The sequence below is a fragment of the Rutilus rutilus genome (genome assembly GCF_951802725.1).
Source record: "Rutilus rutilus genome assembly, chromosome: 18".
Classification (NCBI taxonomy): Eukaryota; Metazoa; Chordata; class Actinopteri; order Cypriniformes; family Leuciscidae; genus Rutilus; species Rutilus rutilus.
In genome coordinates this window covers 27637950-27658833 of record NC_140231.1, presented here as the reverse complement: position 1 = coordinate 27658833, position 20884 = coordinate 27637950, and the positions used below count along the sequence as shown (strand labels likewise).

General features: G+C 37.7%; 1 protein-coding gene across 1 annotated transcript; it reads left to right on the top strand.

Annotated features, from left to right (window-relative positions):
- The first annotated feature begins 1106 nt into the window (after positions 1-1106).
- On the top strand, positions 1107-20586 carry LOC311277295 (olfactomedin-like protein 2A). Its single transcript, XM_084387566.1, has 8 exons — positions 1107-1207; positions 7708-7968; positions 10654-10761; positions 11787-11972; positions 12716-12974; positions 16681-16944; positions 17169-17354; positions 17971-20586. The coding sequence occupies exons 1-8, from the start codon at positions 1139-1141 to the stop codon at positions 18582-18584; spliced, it is 1947 nt and encodes a 648-aa protein (XP_084243692.1). The 5' UTR covers positions 1107-1138; the 3' UTR covers positions 18585-20586.
- The last annotated feature ends 298 nt before the right edge of the window (positions 20587-20884 follow it).

Genomic DNA, 20884 nt, shown 5'->3' with positions numbered 1-20884 from the left:
GGCTAATGCCAAACCTTAACCATAATCTAAATATTCAATATATGTTAATATATTTAAAGATATATTTATCTATATAAAGAATGAAATTCAACCAGTTTTAATATGTATTACGTGAAAACTATTTATATCAAAACTTACACAAATTGAGAAATTCCACAATTGTGTCGTCATTTCCACCACTGCTACTGCTTTGTCACTATAAAATAAAATATATTTTATTTTTTCTTTAAGTTTGAACTTGGTTACCAAGAAGGCAGCAGTGAAGAAACGTAATGTGTCTGTCAAGATAATTAATTGTGAACATTAACTGTCAAATTATGCAACAAACAAGCCAAACCAAAAACACTTTGAGTAGTGAACTGTGAGTAGTGTAGTGTAGGCCAAATTTAATGCTAGCTATGAAATTAGCCTTAGCAAAACAAAGTCGGAGATTTTTTCACCGTCGTTTCTACCACAGATGAAACACGACACATGATTTGAGATGCGGTGGAAATCTCCATGGCTTTATGAGTTATGACATAGGCCTATATTTTGAAGTATGTTTTTTTTTAAGCATAATTTACCACATGGATTGTCATATATTATTAACATGCAAATAATTTTTTTTTTTTTTGCATAAGTCATCTCCTTATGATGCTGGCCACCTCAGGTAAAAATCGCCCACATATCCTCAGTTGAAAAAATCATGCAATTCTACCCCTGTAGAATAATGGCCTATGTCAAGAGTGTGACTTATTAGGCCGTTTTATTTTACCTAAGTCAAAACACAATGAGACTTAGGCAATTTTACAAGCTTTTCAAGATGGCAGCTGCATCAAGAAGAACGAAAATCTACTCAACCTCAATTATTGGTTCAGTTTTTTGTGTTTTCTGAGAAACATGAAAAAATGACTTGGGCAATTATTTTAGGAAGGTGACGATATTCATTACATTATATTCATATTTACTTGCCTTTTTTAGTGGCGTCCAGTAGGTGGAGGTGTTGAGAGCGAGAGAGAGCGAGAGAGAGAGAGAGAGAGAGAGAGAGAGAGAGAGAGGTGGTGGTGATGATGATGATGATGATGGGTCAGTCGGTGTAGTCGCATCAGCGCACATCTCACACATTCACACACACAGTGGAGCTTCATAGTCCGGCGAGATGTGGGGGATTGTGGAGCTCGTGGCTTGTTTACTTATGATGTCCAATCATGTGTCATCTCTGAACAAGGTAAGAAAGAATTCAACTTTGAGAATGAGTTTTGCATTTATGTGCATTCATTGAAAAGCTTGTTAAGATATTATTGCAGAACTGTTATTCCAGAACATGCAAAAATAGCCTAAAAGTTTTATTTACTAATTGTATTACTAATTATCACTATAATGAATTATTCTAAAACATACATATATAGAATATTATTCATTATACTCAGTTGCAAACAAAAACAGCAATTTATTATATAATGTAATTTTATAAATATAAATTTTAATAAAATGGGACTCATGCATGACAGTGTTAACTTTATCAGTTGGAAGTGGAATGGCTTGTTTTCAAGAACAGTGCAGTGGAGGAAAAAGCAGATTTTATCATGTTCAATTCAGTTCAGTATGGATTTGGTGTTTTTTATATAGTTAAAATGATTATTCGCACGGGCGGGCACTTTGAAAGTGCTGGGATTAACCTCTTCAACAGGGCACACACACTGAGCGCAACGCAAGCGCCACCGGCACGAGTTCAAAGGTCTTGGGTTCATGATTGGAAAAATATCATAACACAGTCTAAAATCACAGGTGCTCAATCCTGCTCCTGAAAGATTCTGCTGTGTTGTTCTAATCTAATACACCTGCACAATAGAACATTTGATTGATCAGAGGTTTTTCCATTCATAACTTATTAGCCTTATTGTTCAAATGAAAAGAGTTCTTCAGATCACCCCACCTCCAGACACCTTTTTACAAGATCCAAGAAAACAGTGTCAGTCAGTGGTTCCTCCAGTAGAATCAAAACTGTTTTATCTGTTGTTTTAAAACCACAAAAACAAGGGGATCAAACCGTTCTAATAATACTTTTGTGACTTGCCTGGTATAGAAAATGTTTTAATGATTTAATTTGCTTTCAACATTGACCTAAAAAAAAAGCTTTTATCATTTGCATTTAGTATCAACTTGGTCTGATGTTTCTACTGAAATTCCTATGATTTTATGGAGCAACTAAAAGTGTGCATAGACTGATTATTTGCTCTTGGAAGAATCTGATGAGTCCGTATTGAAATATCTGATATTGGTGTCTATCTTGGCAAATCTGAGTGTACTTTGAGACATTGAGATCATTTCTCTAACTCTAGAGGAGACTTTTTTTTTGTCCTCAGGAGAAACATCTTAGAAGGAAAATATCATTTGCTCTTTATTTCATTGCTGTCTACACTCTTAAACACCCTTTTGGAACCTCTTTTTCTTTTTCTTCACATTAATGCAATGGAAGATCTATTTTGGGTTCCCCAAAGAACCTTTTTGTGAACAGTTCTTAAAAGAACCTGCATTTTATTAACATAAAGAACCATTTTCCACTATAAAGAACCCTTGGTCTAATGGAAAGGTTCCATGGATGTTAAAGATTCTTAATGGAATCATCAATGCCAATAAAGAACCTTCATTTTTAAGAGTGAGAGAAATGTTCAATATACGTTTTTTCCTAAAGATGCCTGTTATTTTCAGATAAACCGCAAGACCTTGAGGAGCAGGTGTGTTTGATTATAGTTGATCTGAACTCAGGAGGGTCTCCAGGAGCAAACCTCAGCATCCTAAATCATGGATTTGAGAAACATATATGGAAAGAGTGCAGAGACATCTTTAAAAAATAATAATAATAGTAATATTCCAGCGTGCTGCAAGACAGCTGATTTTCCTGAATTCCAGCATCCATCCATTATAATCTCCGCTCCATACTTCAAATGTATTTTATGGTGTCTTCAACGCCTTCTACGTTTTTCATCCCAAACGTTCCCATTGCACCTAATGAGAAGTGTTTACCACTTCATTGGAAGCTTTCTTTGAGCCCTCCAGCTGTGGCGGACAGATGAAAGGCTGATGTGTATGCGGCGAAAGTCACTTCAGCTAAAACGGTTGATTTACCACGAATAAAACCACACATGAGAAAACGACACTGAGACGTCACGACGCATCAAGAGCCGCACTTATCACAGGTCACGGCTCACTGGAGAGGAGGACAGGGCCCCAATACTCACTTTTGGAGGATTGTTTTTTTGCTTTATTCCTTGCACTTAATTGTTGCCTATGCTGAGCACAGAAAATGTGAGGAATGTTTTTTATTTACAGACCCTTTCCAAAAAATTTGAATATCATGGAAAAGTTGATTTATTTCCATAATTCCATTCAAAACATTAAACTTCCATAGATTATAGATTCAGGGCCCACAACTTAAACGATTTCAAGTATTTAGTTGTTTATTTGTACATAATTTGGGCTTCCAGCTCATAAAACCCACGAGAACAGGATTTCAAAAAATTAGAATATTACATGAAATCACACAGTAATTACACAGTGATACCATGGTCATTGAACCAGGTTTTGGTTCTTTTGGCAGTGTGGGCAGGTGCAAATCCTGCTGGAAAATGAAGTCAGCATCTGCATAAAGCTTGTCTGCTGAAGGAAGCATGAAGTGCTCTGAAAATGTCCTGGTAGACGGCTGCGTTGAGTGGACAGCACAGTGGACCAACACCAGCCGATGACCAACACAGACTGTGGAAACTTCACACTGGACTTCAAGCATCTTGGATTGTGTGCCTCTCCATTCTTCCTCCAGACTCTGGGACCTTGGTTTCCAAATGAGATGCAAAATTTGCTCTCATCAGAAAAGAGGACTTTGGTCCACTGTGCTTTATTAAATCCAGAGTCAACGCAGCCGTCTACCAGGACATGTTCAGAGCACTTCATGCTGACTTCATTTTCCAGCAGGATTTGCACCTGCCCACACTGCCAAAAGAACCAAAACCTGGTTCAATGACCATGGTATCACTGTGTAATTACTGTGTGATTTCATGTAATATTCTAATTTTTTGAAATCCTGTTTTCGTGGGTTTTATGAGCTGGAAGCCCAAATTATGTACAAATAAACAACTAAATACTTGAAATCGTTTAAGTTGTGGGCCCTGAATCTTAAATCTATGGAAGTTTAACGTTCTGAATGGAATTATGGAAATAAATCAACTTTTCCATGATATTCAAATTTTTTGGAAAGGGTCTGTATACTGTATATATAGATATTCCTATTATCAATGTAAAGCCGCTTTGGAACAATCTACATTGTTAAAAGACGCTATATAAATGATTTTTTTTTTCACATGCAATTTGATAAGAAATGTTTTATCCTTGCACATCATATTTAAAAAAACAAACAAATAGTGCCTTCGTAATCTTCAATCAAAATAACTTCCCTTTCCTCTTGCAACGGCATCTCTTCTCTGATGATGGGCCCTATTTTAACGTTCTAAGCGCATGGTCTAAAGGGCAAGGCGCAACTACACTTAGGGCATGTCCGAATCCACTTTTGCTAGTTTAATGATGGGAAAAATGGTCGGCACGCCCGGCGCATGGTCTAAAAGAGTTTTCCCAAATTCTCTTAATGAGTAATGGGTGTGTTTTGGGGTTTACGTACAATAAACCAATCCGAGTCTCATCTCCCATTCCTTTGCTATTTACATGGCGGAATTTGCAAGCTGAAAGACTGAAAGCGTCTCCCGAGAGTAAACGGATCTGCTCGTGCGCAAGGTTAAAGCATGCAAGCAGACCATCTACGGGACAAGCCGGATACCACCATATCTTTATGTACACAATAATAATCTTTTACATTGTAATCCTTTTATTTTTCATATTTAAAAATGTTTGTGTGCTGCTGCGCGTCCCTGTGTGTTTAATAAGCAGAGTGTACGCGCGTTGTGGACCCGCTTATAGGCTCATATTCCTAACACGCTCTTTAAATAGCAAAAAAAATACTGTGCCATGGACTTTAGACCAGGTTTCAACATTTTTGAAACCTCAAATTGCCTCGAAATAGCAACGCTCCAACAATGCATCTGAACACACCTCGTTTTCAGACCAGCAGCCCATGGGCGCACAAATGGGCGCAAATGCATTTGCTATTTAAATAACGTGGCGAAGGACGTGAAAATGATAACTGCGTTGGGCTGAAACTAGGAAAAAACACTTGCGTCGCGCCTGGTGCTGCATTGCGCCGTATGAATGATAGGGCCCGGTGTGTTTACTGGCGTGAGGGCGGGGCAACCTGTCACTCACATGAGATCCACCAATAGCAAACCACAACCATCCAATCAATTCCCAGTGGACAAAATCAAGTCCCGCCCTACATGTATTCTTGTTCAAGAAGCCGTTTCGCTGGGATATACGTCACAATAAGGAAGAAATGTCCAACGCAAATATCGCTTCATGCCGACTTTAACAAATTGCACTTAAAAGTGGGTCAGTCCAATTTAAAAAGTCTCAAGGGGTGATAGATGAAGGGTAGGAACGAGAACAGAAAGACTGTGTGAAATAGTGGTGGTCCTGAGAGAAAAATTCACATGCTTCTGTTTTTTTCTTTGTTCCTGGCAGTGCATCAAAGATTGATATGTAGCTAAATTGCTAATTATCTCAGTTTAAAGCTGAAGGACAAAAAGCCAGTCCAGTTCCTCACATAGGATTACAGAGGATTTGACCTACAAGGAGGATTACTCTTGTCCTTCGACTTTTATCTGTCCTCTCCTCGTGAAGTTTACATTTCAGAGTTCTCACAGTTGTTATGTCAGCTGCTGTGTGAATCAGAGCTTGTGCGTTTGTAAGGATTGTATTTGTGCCACACGGGATTTGAAGCACATTGCGTTTGGCTACTGAGTGCTGATCATCGTTCTGCACCTGTGCTTGGTGGTTACAGTCAGAGTTGAGACGGGGCAACAAAGAGAGACAGAACTATATGATTCAGCATGGACAGAATAGACAAAGGTTTGAGGTCTGTGAGAACAAAATTAATATTTTTGTTCAGCATGGATACATTAAATCAATCAAAACTGACAGTAAAGACATTTGAAGTTACAAACCATTAATATTTCAAGTTAGTGCTGTTCTTTTGATTTTTCTATTCATCAAAGAATCCTGAAAAATGTATTACGGTTTCCACAAAAATATTAAGCAGCACAGCTGTGTTCAACATTGATAAAAATCAGAAATGTTTCTTGATCAGCAAATCAGCATGATTTCTGAAGGATCATGTGACACTGAAGACTGGAGTAATGATGCTGAAAATTCAGCTTTGCATCACAGGAATATATTTTTTAAAATATATTAACATAGAAAACCATTGTTTTAAAGTGTAAAAATAAACATATAAGGCATTTGGTAAGCATAAAACAAAACTCCCAAACTTTTGAATGGTACAGTATCATACAGTTGTTTTGCTGTCAGCATGAGTATATGGTGTAAAAAACAATATTGCTACATAGTTGTTCTATCTGTTTAACTCAATATAGCTATTAATTCCTTGGGATTTGACATCCTGCCAGCATCTCAGTGGAAGAAATTCATCCCTGCTGTGGAAATCAGATTGGATTGGCTTATTTTAGCACAACACAGCTGACACTTGCCCTCTGTTTGTTTGGAGACTTCGGTTGCTGTCCTAAACATGCCAAATAATAGCTGGGAAAGAGGCAAACTGATTATATTGTTAATAGATCATCATGGATGTCAATGACCTGAACTGAGAAAAAACATATAGAAGTGTGGGGCAATAGAATAAAAACATGTTTGAACAGCGAGTCTGCTCATAAATCACACATCAATCACCCACATACCCTTCACACAAACATTATTAGACATGCGGATCAAGCAATACGATCTTTCTCACGTTTTAAATTACCAAAGTTGGCAGGGTTTGATGATTTGTGTTTCCATTTGTTTTTTAAGAAGGTCTCAGGATTCCTGAAGAGGATATAAGTAATCCAAGATGTTAAACCTCTCTCTCTCTCTCTCTCTCTCTCTCACACACACACATACACATACCTGCATGTATTTGTCTAAATGCATTTATACTTTCTTTGCATAGTGTCTAAACTGATCTGAATAAGGACACACTCTGTATGATGCGGTTTTCAGTTCTCAGAGGTCAAAGGTTACTCATTTGACACCATCTGTTTGCTTTCCACTCAGTCCATTGACAATAACAGCCCAGAAGACAGATGACGGTCACTCTGCATCCCTAAAGATGGTGTATTCTACAGCTTATGTGATTGATTTACTCGTGTCAACATTCACTAGTTGATTATGGACTGTTGGTCTGTTGAAGTTAAGATGTAAAGAAAAAAATTGTCTTTATATGATTAGCAGCAAAAATAAATTCACCATATGACTTGACACTAATTGAGTAATGATGGACACGGGGAGCTAGGAAGGAGAAAAGGTCATAGGTCATTGTAGCACATGTGGCTGTATTCTGTCGTGCGGCACTGGTGACCTTTTGACCTCAAACTTTTATATCTGATGTCAGGAAGACAGCTCGGGTTTAAGCACTGATCAATAAACTCAAGTCTCAGGCTGGCTTGCATGTCTCTGAAGAGAACTAAAGTGAACATAGTTTTGCAAAGTGGCTGAAATGACACTGAAATAGGTCATTGGGTCACAGCACACAATGTAATTTCCATCGCTTTCTATCAATTTCCTTTTCAGATCTTCGGGGAGGAACAAGTCCGCATGACATCAGAGGGATCCGACTGCCGCTGTAAGTGCATCATGCGGCCTTTGACCCGGGACGCGTGCGCCCGCTTGAGGACTGGAAGTGTGCGCGTGGAGGATTTTTACACGGTGGAGACGGTGAGTTCCGGAGCCGACTGTAAATGCTCCTGCACGGCTCCGCCATCCTCTCTCAACCCCTGCGAGAACGAATGGAAGATGGAAAAACTCAAGAAACAGGCGCCAGAGCTGCTCAAGGTACACCTGATACTTTTAAAACACATCCCATATCCCTTTGGCTTGCATGATAACCGCAGTTTAAGTTCTTTCATGCCCCATTTGCAAACAGTTTTTTTTTTCATGTTTTAAAAATAAACTTCAGTAATTTGTAAATGGTATAAGCATGAAATATATATTATATATATTTTCTAAAAAATATTTATAAGCAATTTTATTTAGTAAATTTATTTTATTTTGTATTTAGATATTTTACTGAATTAGACAATATATCTGATTAAAGTCACCATGAAATCAAAATTGTCTATTATTTATTTTTTATGAAATATTACAGCATGATGCATCCATACACATTATTATTTATTTATTTTTAAATTCATCGTAATCTGTAATCAAAATAGCTTCCCCTCCCTCTTCTCTTCTCTGATGATGTGTTTACTGGCGTGAGGGCGGGGCAACCTGTCACTCACATGAGATCCACCAATAGCAAACCACAACCATCCAACAATCCAATCAATTTCCAGTGCACAAAATCAAGTCCCGCCCTACATTTTTTATTGTTTAAGAAGCCGTTTCACTCAGATATGAATCACAATAAGGAAGAAAAGACTATCGCAACTTCCCTTTAATGCCGACTTTAAGCAAAAGACTTTTGCAGAATGTAAGTTTACTATAAAAAAAACTTTTTAAATGGTAAAAAAGGTAAAATAGTATAAATAATATAAATGACACAGTTGTAATAAAAATGAATATGATGAATTAATATTACATTTACCCATAAAAAATATGTTACAGTAACTACAGTTCATTTTAATTTAGTAAAAACATGGTACATGTTTGTAAGGATAGCCTAAAATTGTACTTTTAAATTAAATTTTACAGATCCAGGCTTTAAATTACCACTTGACTCACTTAAACATTATGTTATTGGTATATTAATCAAATTCAGCATTAATGATGCTCAGTCTATAACTTCAACCTGTTTGCACTCAAAAATATAAGCCCGACTTTTAACAATCTACTGCAATGTACTAATGCGTTTGGATGTTACTGATATGCTACTAAAAACATGACTGATACACAACTGTGACATAACTTTAAAAGAGGTAGGAAAGGAAGTGCTGTTTTTGAGGTTAATGGAACACTGGCTCACTTTAGAATGTTAAACGGCAGAATTCTGGGCATGCATGTGTTCGCAAGTGTGTTTTTATAGCACCTGTCCTCTTTCCTCCGCACCATTCCTGTCTGGTTCACTCTTTCCATCTTTTCTTCTCCTTTGTCCATCTGTCTGAGCATTCCAGTCCATATCTCCACATTACACACACACACACAGAGCCACATGACAATCCAGATGATCAGTCCAGGGTTTTATATTACTACAGTCAGGCCTGGCGCCAAGGACACACTACTTGGGGGGGGGCTTTTATATTTCTCAGACTGAAAAGAAATCGCATTTGGGGGTGTGTGGTGGGACCCCCTAAGTTTAAAATCGCATTAGGGGTTGGGGGGGGGTTTGCCTTGGGACCATTGCAAGCCCCCCCTTGACGCCAGTCCTTGACTACAGTTCTGCTAAAGGCTGCAAAATCATTCAGCAGCCTTTAGTCAGTAGTTAAACACAATGGTATTAATATTTCCACCTAAAACATTTGCTGATCGTGTGCTGTTTAGCTCCAAACATGTGGCTCTATTTTAACCTCGCTGCAGTTTCTTCATATCTGTTGATGCCGCATGAAGCTGTTAATCATCACGACAGTCAAGCTGTTACACGACTGAACTTTCTGCGGCACGAGTCAACAATATAAGCATATGAGGAATTCACTCTCATGAAAAAAAAAAAATTCGGTCTTTTTTTAAATCTAAGCTAGTTTTTATGGAAGCTTGTTTCTCCCATGAAAAAATAAATAAACAAAAAGCTAATTGCAGCTTTTATCTCATATTCTTTTATTCTCGCAATTACGAGTTATAAAGTCAAAATTGCAAGTAATAAAGTCACAAATGCGAGTTATAAAGTCCGAATTGTGAGATATAAACTTACGAGAAAAAAGTCATAATTGCAACATGGATTCCACATGGCCCAGATGTGGGCCGGATCTGTGCCGACACTATGTTGCTGTCTGGAAGCTTGTTTCTGCCAGGGAATAAAAAAAGGTAATTGCGACTTTTATAAACAAATATATAAACATTTTAAAAAAGAGTTTATATATTGCAATTCTGACTTTATATCTCACAATTCAGAATTGAGAGATATAAACTTTGTAATTCTGAGGAAAGAAGTAAATGCTGCAAGTTAAAAAGTCAGATATAAACTCGCAATTCTGATTTTTCTCTCTCACAATTCTGACTTTATAACTAGCAATTGCGAATTTATACATCACAATACTAAAAAAAAAGTCGCAATTACCTTTTTTATTTTTTATTCCCTGGCGGAAACAAGCCTCCAGACAGCAACATAGTGTCGGCACAGATGTGGGCCGTGTGGAATCCATGTGTACCAGATGTGGGCCGGATCTGGGCCGACACTATGTTGTGAAGATGGTTGACCAAAGTAACAATATTTTAATCATTATTGTCAATCACTGACGTGACGAACTGTCAAACATTACTGCAGATTGAAAATAAAACCCAAGCAGCTGCTTTGTGAACCTCCAAAAGTAATTTTCCACTCATGTTTCATTTGTTGAAAGTCACCTGATTCTTTGTGTGCAGTTGCAGTCCATGGTGGACCTTCTGGAAGGAACTCTCTTCAGTATGGACCTTCTTAAAGTTCACTCGTACATCAACAAGGTGGTGTCTCAAATGAACAACCTGGAGGAGGTGAGTGTGATTACACTGGCCGTGTGCGTGTGAACACACACATGTGGACATTAATGAGCCGTGGCTGGCTTTAACTGGACATTCTGTGGCTACCCTCAATGCTCTGGCTAAAGTTATTAACCGTTATACCACTTCGCTTTGGCTTGAGGGATGGGAAAATAATGTGTGTGTGAGAAAGAGTGGGACAGAGAGAGGAAATGACCAAAGGATGAAAACCACAGTCATTTAATAGTCACACTTATGTACTCTGTTTTTATTTCCAATTAAATTTTGCTCATTATCGGGTAAAGCTGGGCTAGAAATCTGCACCGTAATACATTTACTGCATGTACACTGAGGGTCATTATCAAATACCTTACATATAGTCTGAGACCATTAGTGAAAATGCTTCTATTTTGCATTTTTCGAATTGAATTATACTTTTAATTTAATTACACACAGTCCCGTTTGGTACTAAAGTTTGGGGTCAGTACGTTTTTTTGAAAGTTTTTGATAGAAATTAATACTTTTATTCAGCAAGGATGCATTAAATTGCTCAAATGTCAGAGTAAAGACATTCATAATGTTATGAAAGATTTCTATTATTTCAAATAAATGCTGTTCTTTTATTCATCAATTTTTTTTGAAAATGTATCACTGATTTTTTTTGTTTTCAGCATTGATAATAATAATAATAATAAATGTTTATTGAGCAGCAAATAAGCATTTTAGAATGATTTAAGAAGGATTTTGTGTCATTGAAGACTGAAGTAATGATGCTGAAATTCAGCTTTGCATCTCAAGTGTTTTAAAATACATTCAAACAGAAAACAGTTATATCACATTTAATAATATTTCACAACATTACCATTTTTATTGTATTTTTTATTAAAAAAATGCACCCTTGGTGAGCATAAGAGAATATAGACTATATTAGCAGCATACCAGTTTGAGTAAAATGTGTATGCAGATGTATTTATGTACAGTTAAATGCAGAAGTGTTGTTGTATGTAGTAGTATGATGTAAAGTCGTGTACCTCATCCAGATGATAAAGATGAACCTCACTCGGGAGAATGACTTTGTGAGGGACAGTGTGGCGACTCTGACCAATCAGCTACGGCAGTACGAGAACCATTCTGACATCATGATGAGCATAAAGAAGGAGCTGTCCAATCTGGGCCTTCAGCTGCTGCAGAAAGACTCCTCCTCAGGCCCTAAAAGCAAAGCACAGGTAAGTAAGGGTCATGACCTTTCATCTCTGACTTTGATGGTTTGACTAGGTTGTGTTCAGAATGGAATACTGCATACAGTTCAGTTTACTGCTTTTTTTTATATATATAGTATGTGAAAATTATTCAATTTAATTCACTTAAAGCGGTCCAATTATGCTTTTTACATTTTCAGCTTTCTTTAGTGTTGCTGATTGAATATGAAAAAGGTCTGCAAAGTTACAAAGTACAAAGTCAATTTAAAAGGAGCCTTTATCTATATCAGTGCACACTGTTTTTGAACTCCTTTAAATGACTCGATTGTAGTCTTGAGTTTCTTCCAGGAACATACACATCACAATATTCCTCATTTAAATAATTCCCGACCAAGGCATACGCAGAGAACGGGGACATAATAGGTCCCCAGTCCCCTTTAATAGTGTGCTGCACTATATCACAATGATCATGTTCCCCATTTAATTCAGTGAGTGGCACCCAGATCCTCTCTGACATAAATATGGTTATTTTGCAGTTTGGCTGTGCAAATCAAATGGTTATTCAAGAATGAGATGTTAAAAAAGTTCATTTGTCAATGGAAATGGAAGTCAAAGTTTAGATATGTTTAAAAGTTTAAAATATGCATACTGTGTGCATTTGTAATATGAGACATGTCTACATAACTGCATAGAGTATATGTAAGTGTTAATATAGTTTTTAGGATGAGATCTCGAACATCTGTTGAGTTAGACATGTGTTATGATTGTAGGACACACTGGGGACAAATATCAAAGATGCTTCAAAGTTTCCAGCAAAGAAACCCGAAAAAGGGAAACCTCCACCAAAGCCAGTGAAGGAAAAGCCAGCCAAGCCAAAGAAAGAGACCACAAAACCAAACAAACCCAGTAAACCAGAGCAAACAGAACTGCCCAATAAAACCAAACCATCACAGAACCAGCCAGGACTCATCCGGGGAATCACATATTACAAAGCCACCAAAACCGATGAGATGAGCAACCAAAACAGAGGTAAGATACACATTGTTTACACATTATCTTAGCCTCTAAAGCATTGGCATTGAATAAAAGACATTACTCTCTTTACAAACATTTCTCTCTTTAGAGATAGTGTTGTAGAGAGGTATGAGTTAGCTAAATTCTGGGGAGTAACTTCACCAATTTTGCTTGCAAAGGCAAACTTATATAGATCAGAAACACCTAGAGAAACATATTCTTAAGGCCAATTCACACTGCACTGACAGACAAAGGTTGGCGTCAACTTTGGCGTCTGTTGGCGTAGACCGGCTCTTGTTTTCGCCAAATGAACGTTGAAACGGCATTTGTCGGGTCGTAGAATGTTCGAGAAGTGACGAACTGTAATCTGGTGATTGTCTGCGTCGTTCGCTGTCTGTCAGTGCAGTGTGGATTGGCCTTTATAGAGACATTGTTGTTTCCTTAGTGTTCCCCATTGAAGCACAGCTGCTTGTATCCATGCCAGTCCAGACACACACACACACACTTAGATTTTAGCACAGACACTATCATAACTTAAGACACATGTGCACACGTTCATACACACAGTCATTCATTTCAGACCACTTCATCTGCTGAAAGGGTAGAACTGTTTTCTGATAGCAAGATAATGAACTATATTAATAATCCACTCACATAACCATGTTAAGAGCAGAATAAAATGCAGACGCATCGTCTGTGTCACATTATCCACACTAAAACAGAGACAAGAAATTCCAATTCCCTTTTCCCAGGAAAATCTCCCAGATGCACTGATTAAATATTACACACACACACACACACACACACACACACACACACACATACACACACACACACTTGTGCACTTCGCTATTTGATGGGGACATACCCTTGACTTCTGTTGTTTCTATATGAATTTAATTATAAATATACTAATGCTAAAATAAAACTTAGCATTTTTACAGTTAAAAGAAAGTATTTTCTTTATTTATGAACCTGACAACAATTTCTGCTGCATCTACTGTGGCAAATAAAGTCCCAGATGTCCTCAAAGGGAGGTTTTGTCAGATTGCTCTCTCTTTTGGGGATATTTTTGGGCTCCAAACTACAGCCAAGTCCATGCACACACTGTACTCTCACATAATGAACATCTTACAGTGAGATTCGATCTCAGTATCTTGAGACTAGATGATCCAGCACTCAAGTTAACAGGATACAGTGTAGGATGCCAGCCAGAGAGTGTCTTTAAAGTCTGAAATGACAGCCAACGCACACTAATGAATCAGTTTTAGTTTCTGACATGACATTCATATCGGCATTAGGGTTTCTACAAAAAAACAGCCAAATGTCTCCAATTCAACAGTGTTTCCATTCATGTGGGCTTTCAGCCTCACTTCCTGTTTAAGCTTTAGATGTGTGCCTCTCGCCCGAAAGTCTCCATAGTTACCGCCGTTTGCTTGACAGTCTGTGTGATTACTGATTCTTTTTTTCCCTGAGCTATACAAGAATGATTCTGAAAGCACCACAATCAGTTGTGACTTGTAATGTGGTCTGATCTAATCTTGTGTTATCCATAGGCGTAACCTAATCTCTACTTCCTAAATTGGGTCCCGACTATTTCAGTGCACGTTAGATACAATCACAAGGAATTTGATTAAGGCATAAATTACAGTAAATGAACGTCACTAAGATGGACACACATTTGAAAAGTTTAGTCTGTAAACTAGCACTTTGGAAACATCTCATATTGCAGTTTTGGTTTACAGATAAAAACTCAAAATTAAGTTGAGCTTAAATTGTAAGAAAACTGTGCCACTGTGCCACCATCAAACCTGTAGATTTTATTCTGTGCACCATTTAAAGTTGGATGTTGGATATTCAACAGTTATTCAAGATTAGGGGTATGGCACTGTTAACAGCCCTAGAGATGTTGGCGAAATAGACGAAACACGACTATGCAAGCATTCAGTTTGCAGGTGTACGATTATTAACAGAGGATGATTTACAGTTTTAATGCACACTTTGTGCAATTAAATGCAACAGAATGCAATTCTCCCAAAAAAAAAAAAAAAAAAATCATGTAAATACATAAAACCTATAGATATTAGGTAGCCCCGCCCCTTTTCAGCACCGCACTCGTTGCGTTCTGTCTTCCGGTTTGTATTTCCACAGCATGAAGGTAAGATCTTATGGATGAATCTTCCCTATCTACTGACATTTATTATGACATGCTCTTAAAAAATTACAATGCTTGTGATAACTTTCGTTAACTGTACAATAAATACATCCACTTCAGCTAATTACTCTTCGACAGCGATGCCATAGAAATATAGAGAGCTTCCACGGAATTTCCAAATAATGCTTTATTTTTCCAAGTTGGAAATCCTGACTTTTGTTTGTCTAGTTTAATTTTCATGGACTTTTAGTTTGCTTTTCATTATTTCCTGTGCTCTTTGTTGCTCTTTGTTGCATTTCATTGGATCATTACACCTGTTAATCTCTTAGTTCACTATTAAGCATTCTTAAGTTCCTGTGTTTCCTCGGTTCATTGTCGGCTATTGTTTGTGCGTCGAGCACTGTGCTACTCTATGTTGGATATTCTTTTATTAAATACCTTTTGATTAGAACTTTTGACTCATCTTTGTCTTTGGACTCTTTGAACTTTGACAGTTACACAGCATTAGTCAGAATAGAATTACATAGTTTCAGTGTTTCATTCTGTTAAAAGAAACTATCTCTGTCCATCAGATGCCTTGTTTTTGTTCTTGTCAAATTGAATATGGCATCTCCTCTGACTAAGGACTATTTAACTTTGTTAGCATGTCTTGGCTATTGGACTGCATGGATTTGTTTGACTGGTTTAAGATAATGCATAACAGAGCTGTGATGCAGATTCAGTATGATCAGTCCTGACAGGAATGCAAAGCCAATACGAAAGCCGGCGGACCGTGCGTAAGTCAAGTAAAACATTTCTAATAAACATAAATTACTTTCACTAATAAATACAATGTTTATTTTCGTCGTCCCACCCTGTGATCTAATGTACAGTAATCAAATCCATTCTCTCGTTAAATATAGCTTTCCCTCAGTCCCGTGCCACTCTAGCAGGTGCACCACCACAGTAAATATATGGAGAGATCGAGCGTGTAACATGCTCAACGTGACAGCGGTTACAAACCAGGTGTATTCATATTCTTGGAGAGCAGATTGGCAAAATACTTGTTTTTAGATGCAAGTCATTTTGTCCTGGAAGTGTTGAGTAATTGGTGTCGAAACAAGTTTAAAACTCAAACTTCAACATGTCAACAAAGCTTTATTGGCATGACGGGTAAAGAAGTACAATGTTTCCAGAGACTTCATGTACCCACACAGAGCAGGTGTAAGAAATAAAATGAGTCTGTTCTTGTCTAGTATTTCTGAATCCGTCAATTCATATATTGTTTTTAGCATTTCAGTATTATAATGTGGTTTGAATTCATTTTACCAATTAATTTGATCTATTTGATGATTTGCATGAACGTTTAGTTTCATTACAACAATTCAGTAAACAAGTTTTAGGTTTCTGACAAAATTTGTCAAGGTGCTTTGATTTTTTTTTCAGTCAAAGCTTCATTATATGCAAACATGTAAAGATGTTACCGCCAGTGCATAAGGTTGTTGCCTGGAGTGTGCAGTGCTTTTATTGAAGTGACATGTGAGATGATTTTAATATCTTGCTCTGTTTCTGTTGTATTTCTATCAGGTGAATTGAAGCCTGATGAAACAGACACGTTGCTTGAGGTAGAAGTAGAGGAAGAGGAAAGTGCAATCGCTCCCGTCACCTTAGCAACAGAGACCACCCCAGAAACTGTACCCACGACAATAACAACAACAACAACAACCACTCGTCCCACAACAACAACCCAGAGGACAACAACACCTAGCAGAACAATATACAGAGAGGAACGACCGGCCCCAACGATTGCACTAGTGCTGGACAACACCAGCAATAACTCATACATCGCAGGTACACTAGGCCTATATTAACAATAAAACTCAGTTTGTACAAAAGCAGCACCACAAAAATGATCCTAAACTAAAAACTATTAGTTTAAAAATGATGTAAACTGGAATGAAATAATGCACAGTAAATATTAAAACTAAACTAAACTTTTTTTTTTTTAACCAAGCGAAATGGTTGAATCCTGGTGCATGTGTGTTGTTGGGCTGAAACTGTTGTTTTTTTGGCAGTTAAAGAGCACAGCTGTGAAGGGACGCTGGCGTCGGTGGATCTGCCGGTCAAACAGCACAGCTACGGCAGGAACGAAGGCGCGTGGATGAAGGATCCCACCGCCAGAGACTCCAAAATCTACGTCACCAACTATTACTACGGCAACAACCTCGTAGAGTTCCGGAACTTAGACAACTTTAAACAGGGTGTGTAAAATAATTCTGTTCTTTAGAGACATACAAATTAATGATGCACTTATATATTCAATGCGGCTGTCTATAGATAGACAGAGAGACGGATATTGATTGGATAGTGTGTGTTTTGAGTTAAAAGCTCTTCATACTGTTTTCTGTGAAACAAAAACAGGGATTTTCCATTGGAAAAGGTTTGGATTTCTAAATATGTGTAAATGTGAATGATTTGGATGTTTGGGAACAAGCCAGTTTGTTTGCGTCTGGATGTGTGCCTGTGTGTTTTGCTGAGTGAATGTGTGTGTGTCCCTGGAACAAGAGAAAGAGCTTGGAAGATGTAACAGTTGATTTCGGTGCCTGTTAAGACTGGTATTAATAGATTTCTAAAAACATTTCCTGTTAAGACAGAGCCAGGGGAGTCATACACTGAATTTTTTTTTTGTCTTGGCCACTTTGGTCCACAAAAAGTTGCTTGGCTTGAAAGTGACCTGTCTGAGCTGTGCTTTATACATCTCTACACCTATGACACTAGACAATGGAACTTTATGGCTGTGAAATTTCACTATTGTGACATTTACTCCAAAAATGTAGCAAAAAATGTTTACCCGCTTTCCTCTCTCTTTTCCTACAGGCCGTTGGAGTAACCTGTTCAAGCTTCCTTATAACTGGATCGGAACGGGTCATGTTGTGTACAGAGGAGGGTTTTACTATAATCGTGCCTTCACGAAGAACATCATCAAATACAATCTCAAGCAACGGTACGTAGCCGCCTGGGCTCAGCTTCACGACGTCGTCTATGAAGACACCACACCTTGGAAGTGGAAAGGCCACTCTGATATCGACTTCGCCGTGGATGAGAATGGACTTTGGGTAATTTACCCGTCTGTTGACGATGACTACGGACAGGCCGACGTCATTGTAGTCAGTAAACTAGATCCCAATGACCTGTCGGTCAAAAAGGAGACCACGTGGAGGACGAGACTGAGGCTAAATTCGTTCGGGAACTGCTTCATAATATGCGGCGTCCTGTACGCAGTGGACATTTACAATCAGAGGGAAGGGGAGGTTTCGTACGCGTTCGACACGCTTACAGGGGCCGAGGCGTCTCCGCGTTTACCTTTCATTAACGAATACGGGTTGACCACACAAGTCGATTACAACCCTAAAGAGAAGATTCTGTACGCCTGGGACAATGGACACCAGCTCACCTACAACATCAACTTTGTAGAGCAGGAAAAGAAATGAAATCAGACTTTATCAATGCCATCTACTCTACACTGCAGTGAAGCAAAAGCCACTTCTTGTGTATCTGATCACGACTGCCTCATTGGTTCCACTGACAAACACCCTCATGAAACGGTTCATCACGTCCTAATGAACTTTAATGTACATTTGTTCAAGATTATATAAGGACAAAGGGATTACATAACTTAGAAGTTTAGTAGTTGCGTGCTGCTCTACAGTTCTTGAATTCACTGCCACTTTCTCTTTCACATGATTCACGTTAACATTTCCAATGCACTGAACACCATGGAGCGAAGCGTCAAGGTATACTCGTAGTGTTGAGCATTGTATCTTTGACCCGTTTTGAAGTGCAACAAATGGTTACCACACAATTACACACAGCTTAAAGTCAACCAATTTCAACTTTGATCCCACATGCCACTGACCTTTCAAAGCATGATCACTGGACAATTCGCATGACGTTCCTGCTTTACTTTAAAAAATGTAAGATTTACCCGTAAAATTGGCCTTTCGTGACAGGACAGAACTTTGCAGATTTTTTTTTTCAAAGTCACACAGTTAACTCGTCCTTAAGCGCACTGAAGTCCTAATGCGATTCATGTGAAAGGTTCTAAAGAGCTTTCCATTACAGCTTGTAGAACTTTGAATTGATTTTTTTAAATATCTATTAAAATTTTTTTACATAATTTACACTGTTCTAACCAGGCATGCCGCAATAAAGCGACAAACCCGTTTGTACAAGTACGAGTACAAGTATGTACTGTATATGGTAACATTTTATTCATTTAATTTTTAGTGTATACAAGTATAATAATTGATAATAAAAAAGAAAATAATGTTTAAGTAATAAAATGTACGTTTTTAATTAACGCTCTTTTTAAAAAAATTTTTTTAACTTTTTGTCTAGTAAAAATCAAAAAAACTTTACTTGAGAAACAATAATGCATAAAGTAAAACTTTTTTTCATGGATTGCATCTTTAATACCAGTGTATTTCGTCTCGTCACTAACAAATTTAAGTATAAAACGTTCAAGTATAAGTATGTTTAAGACAAAACACATTCATGTTTAGAATATACTTCAAGTAAATTGGTCTTGTTTAAAGGATGTTTAGATTTTACACTAAAGCATTTATTAAGAATAGGATTTCGAGCAGCAGACACCTATCCTTTGCATTTCATTGGTCCAAAATCCGGCTCACACACTGCGGACAAAGGTCTAGTATCGCTCCTGGTTAGGACACATGTAAACCGTTAAGTTACGAGTTACGTGACATGCTCCTCTTTACTATAAATAAAAGCTTACATGTCATGTCAACTATACCAACAACATAACGCAACCACCAATCTTTCATGTACCTATAATGATATTCTATAAACATAACAAGCATTCAAGACACACCTGCAGGAAACTTGGTGCTTGTTTTCACATCAAGAATGTGCCAGAAAATTGTCTTCCAGTGTTTCGGCCAATATAGCCTCAGTGGACTGGTAAAGCAAAGCATCATAATGGAGAAAGAATGCTTTGTGTGCTAATGCGAACGTATGATTATGTTTGTGAGTCTCTCTAATGACTGGGCAGGGTTACGTATAGAATGTTTAAACAGACAGGTCGTGCGAGGAAAGCCTGTGTGATGCATGGGTACAGATACATACGTCATGTATAAACAGTTTACCAGTGTTTAGAATGTTGTAGTTTTTGTGGTTTAAAAGCAGTTTCTTGTCCTCGTGACCACTGTAAATAGCAGAATATTTTGTTTTGACTGAGTTTTAGAAACACAATCTTCCCAAGGGGAAGAGATTTCCGAGACTCTGTCAATGCAGCATGTCTGGTTTTAATAAACTCTATTTGGATTGTGTTAAATGTGCTGTTGGAGTTGTAAGATATATTTCTAAACATATTAAAAAGACTGCTGGGATGGAAGTGGGTGCAGTTTGTGGGAGTGTGTGGGTTTTGTTAAGAAAGCCTTGAAGGCCATTAAAATTTAAATGGACCCTATTTGTCTTCTTAATGCGTGTTACGAGTCTTATTGTGAATGATTAATCTGTGCATTTTTGCAATCTTTAATCAAAATGTAACTTGCTCTTCTTCTGATATGACTTGATATCCAATGCGATGATCACGTTTCACAATCCAGTCGATGGGAAAATGGGTCAAATGTTGCAGCCGATTTATGTCACAATATGGCAGTAAAGTCGTTGCTTTCATTCCATGCTGACTTGACAACTAAAAAATGTACAGGCTTTATAATATTTAACAGTAGCTTGTTGCAAAATATTTTATTGGTATTTTGCTAAGGAA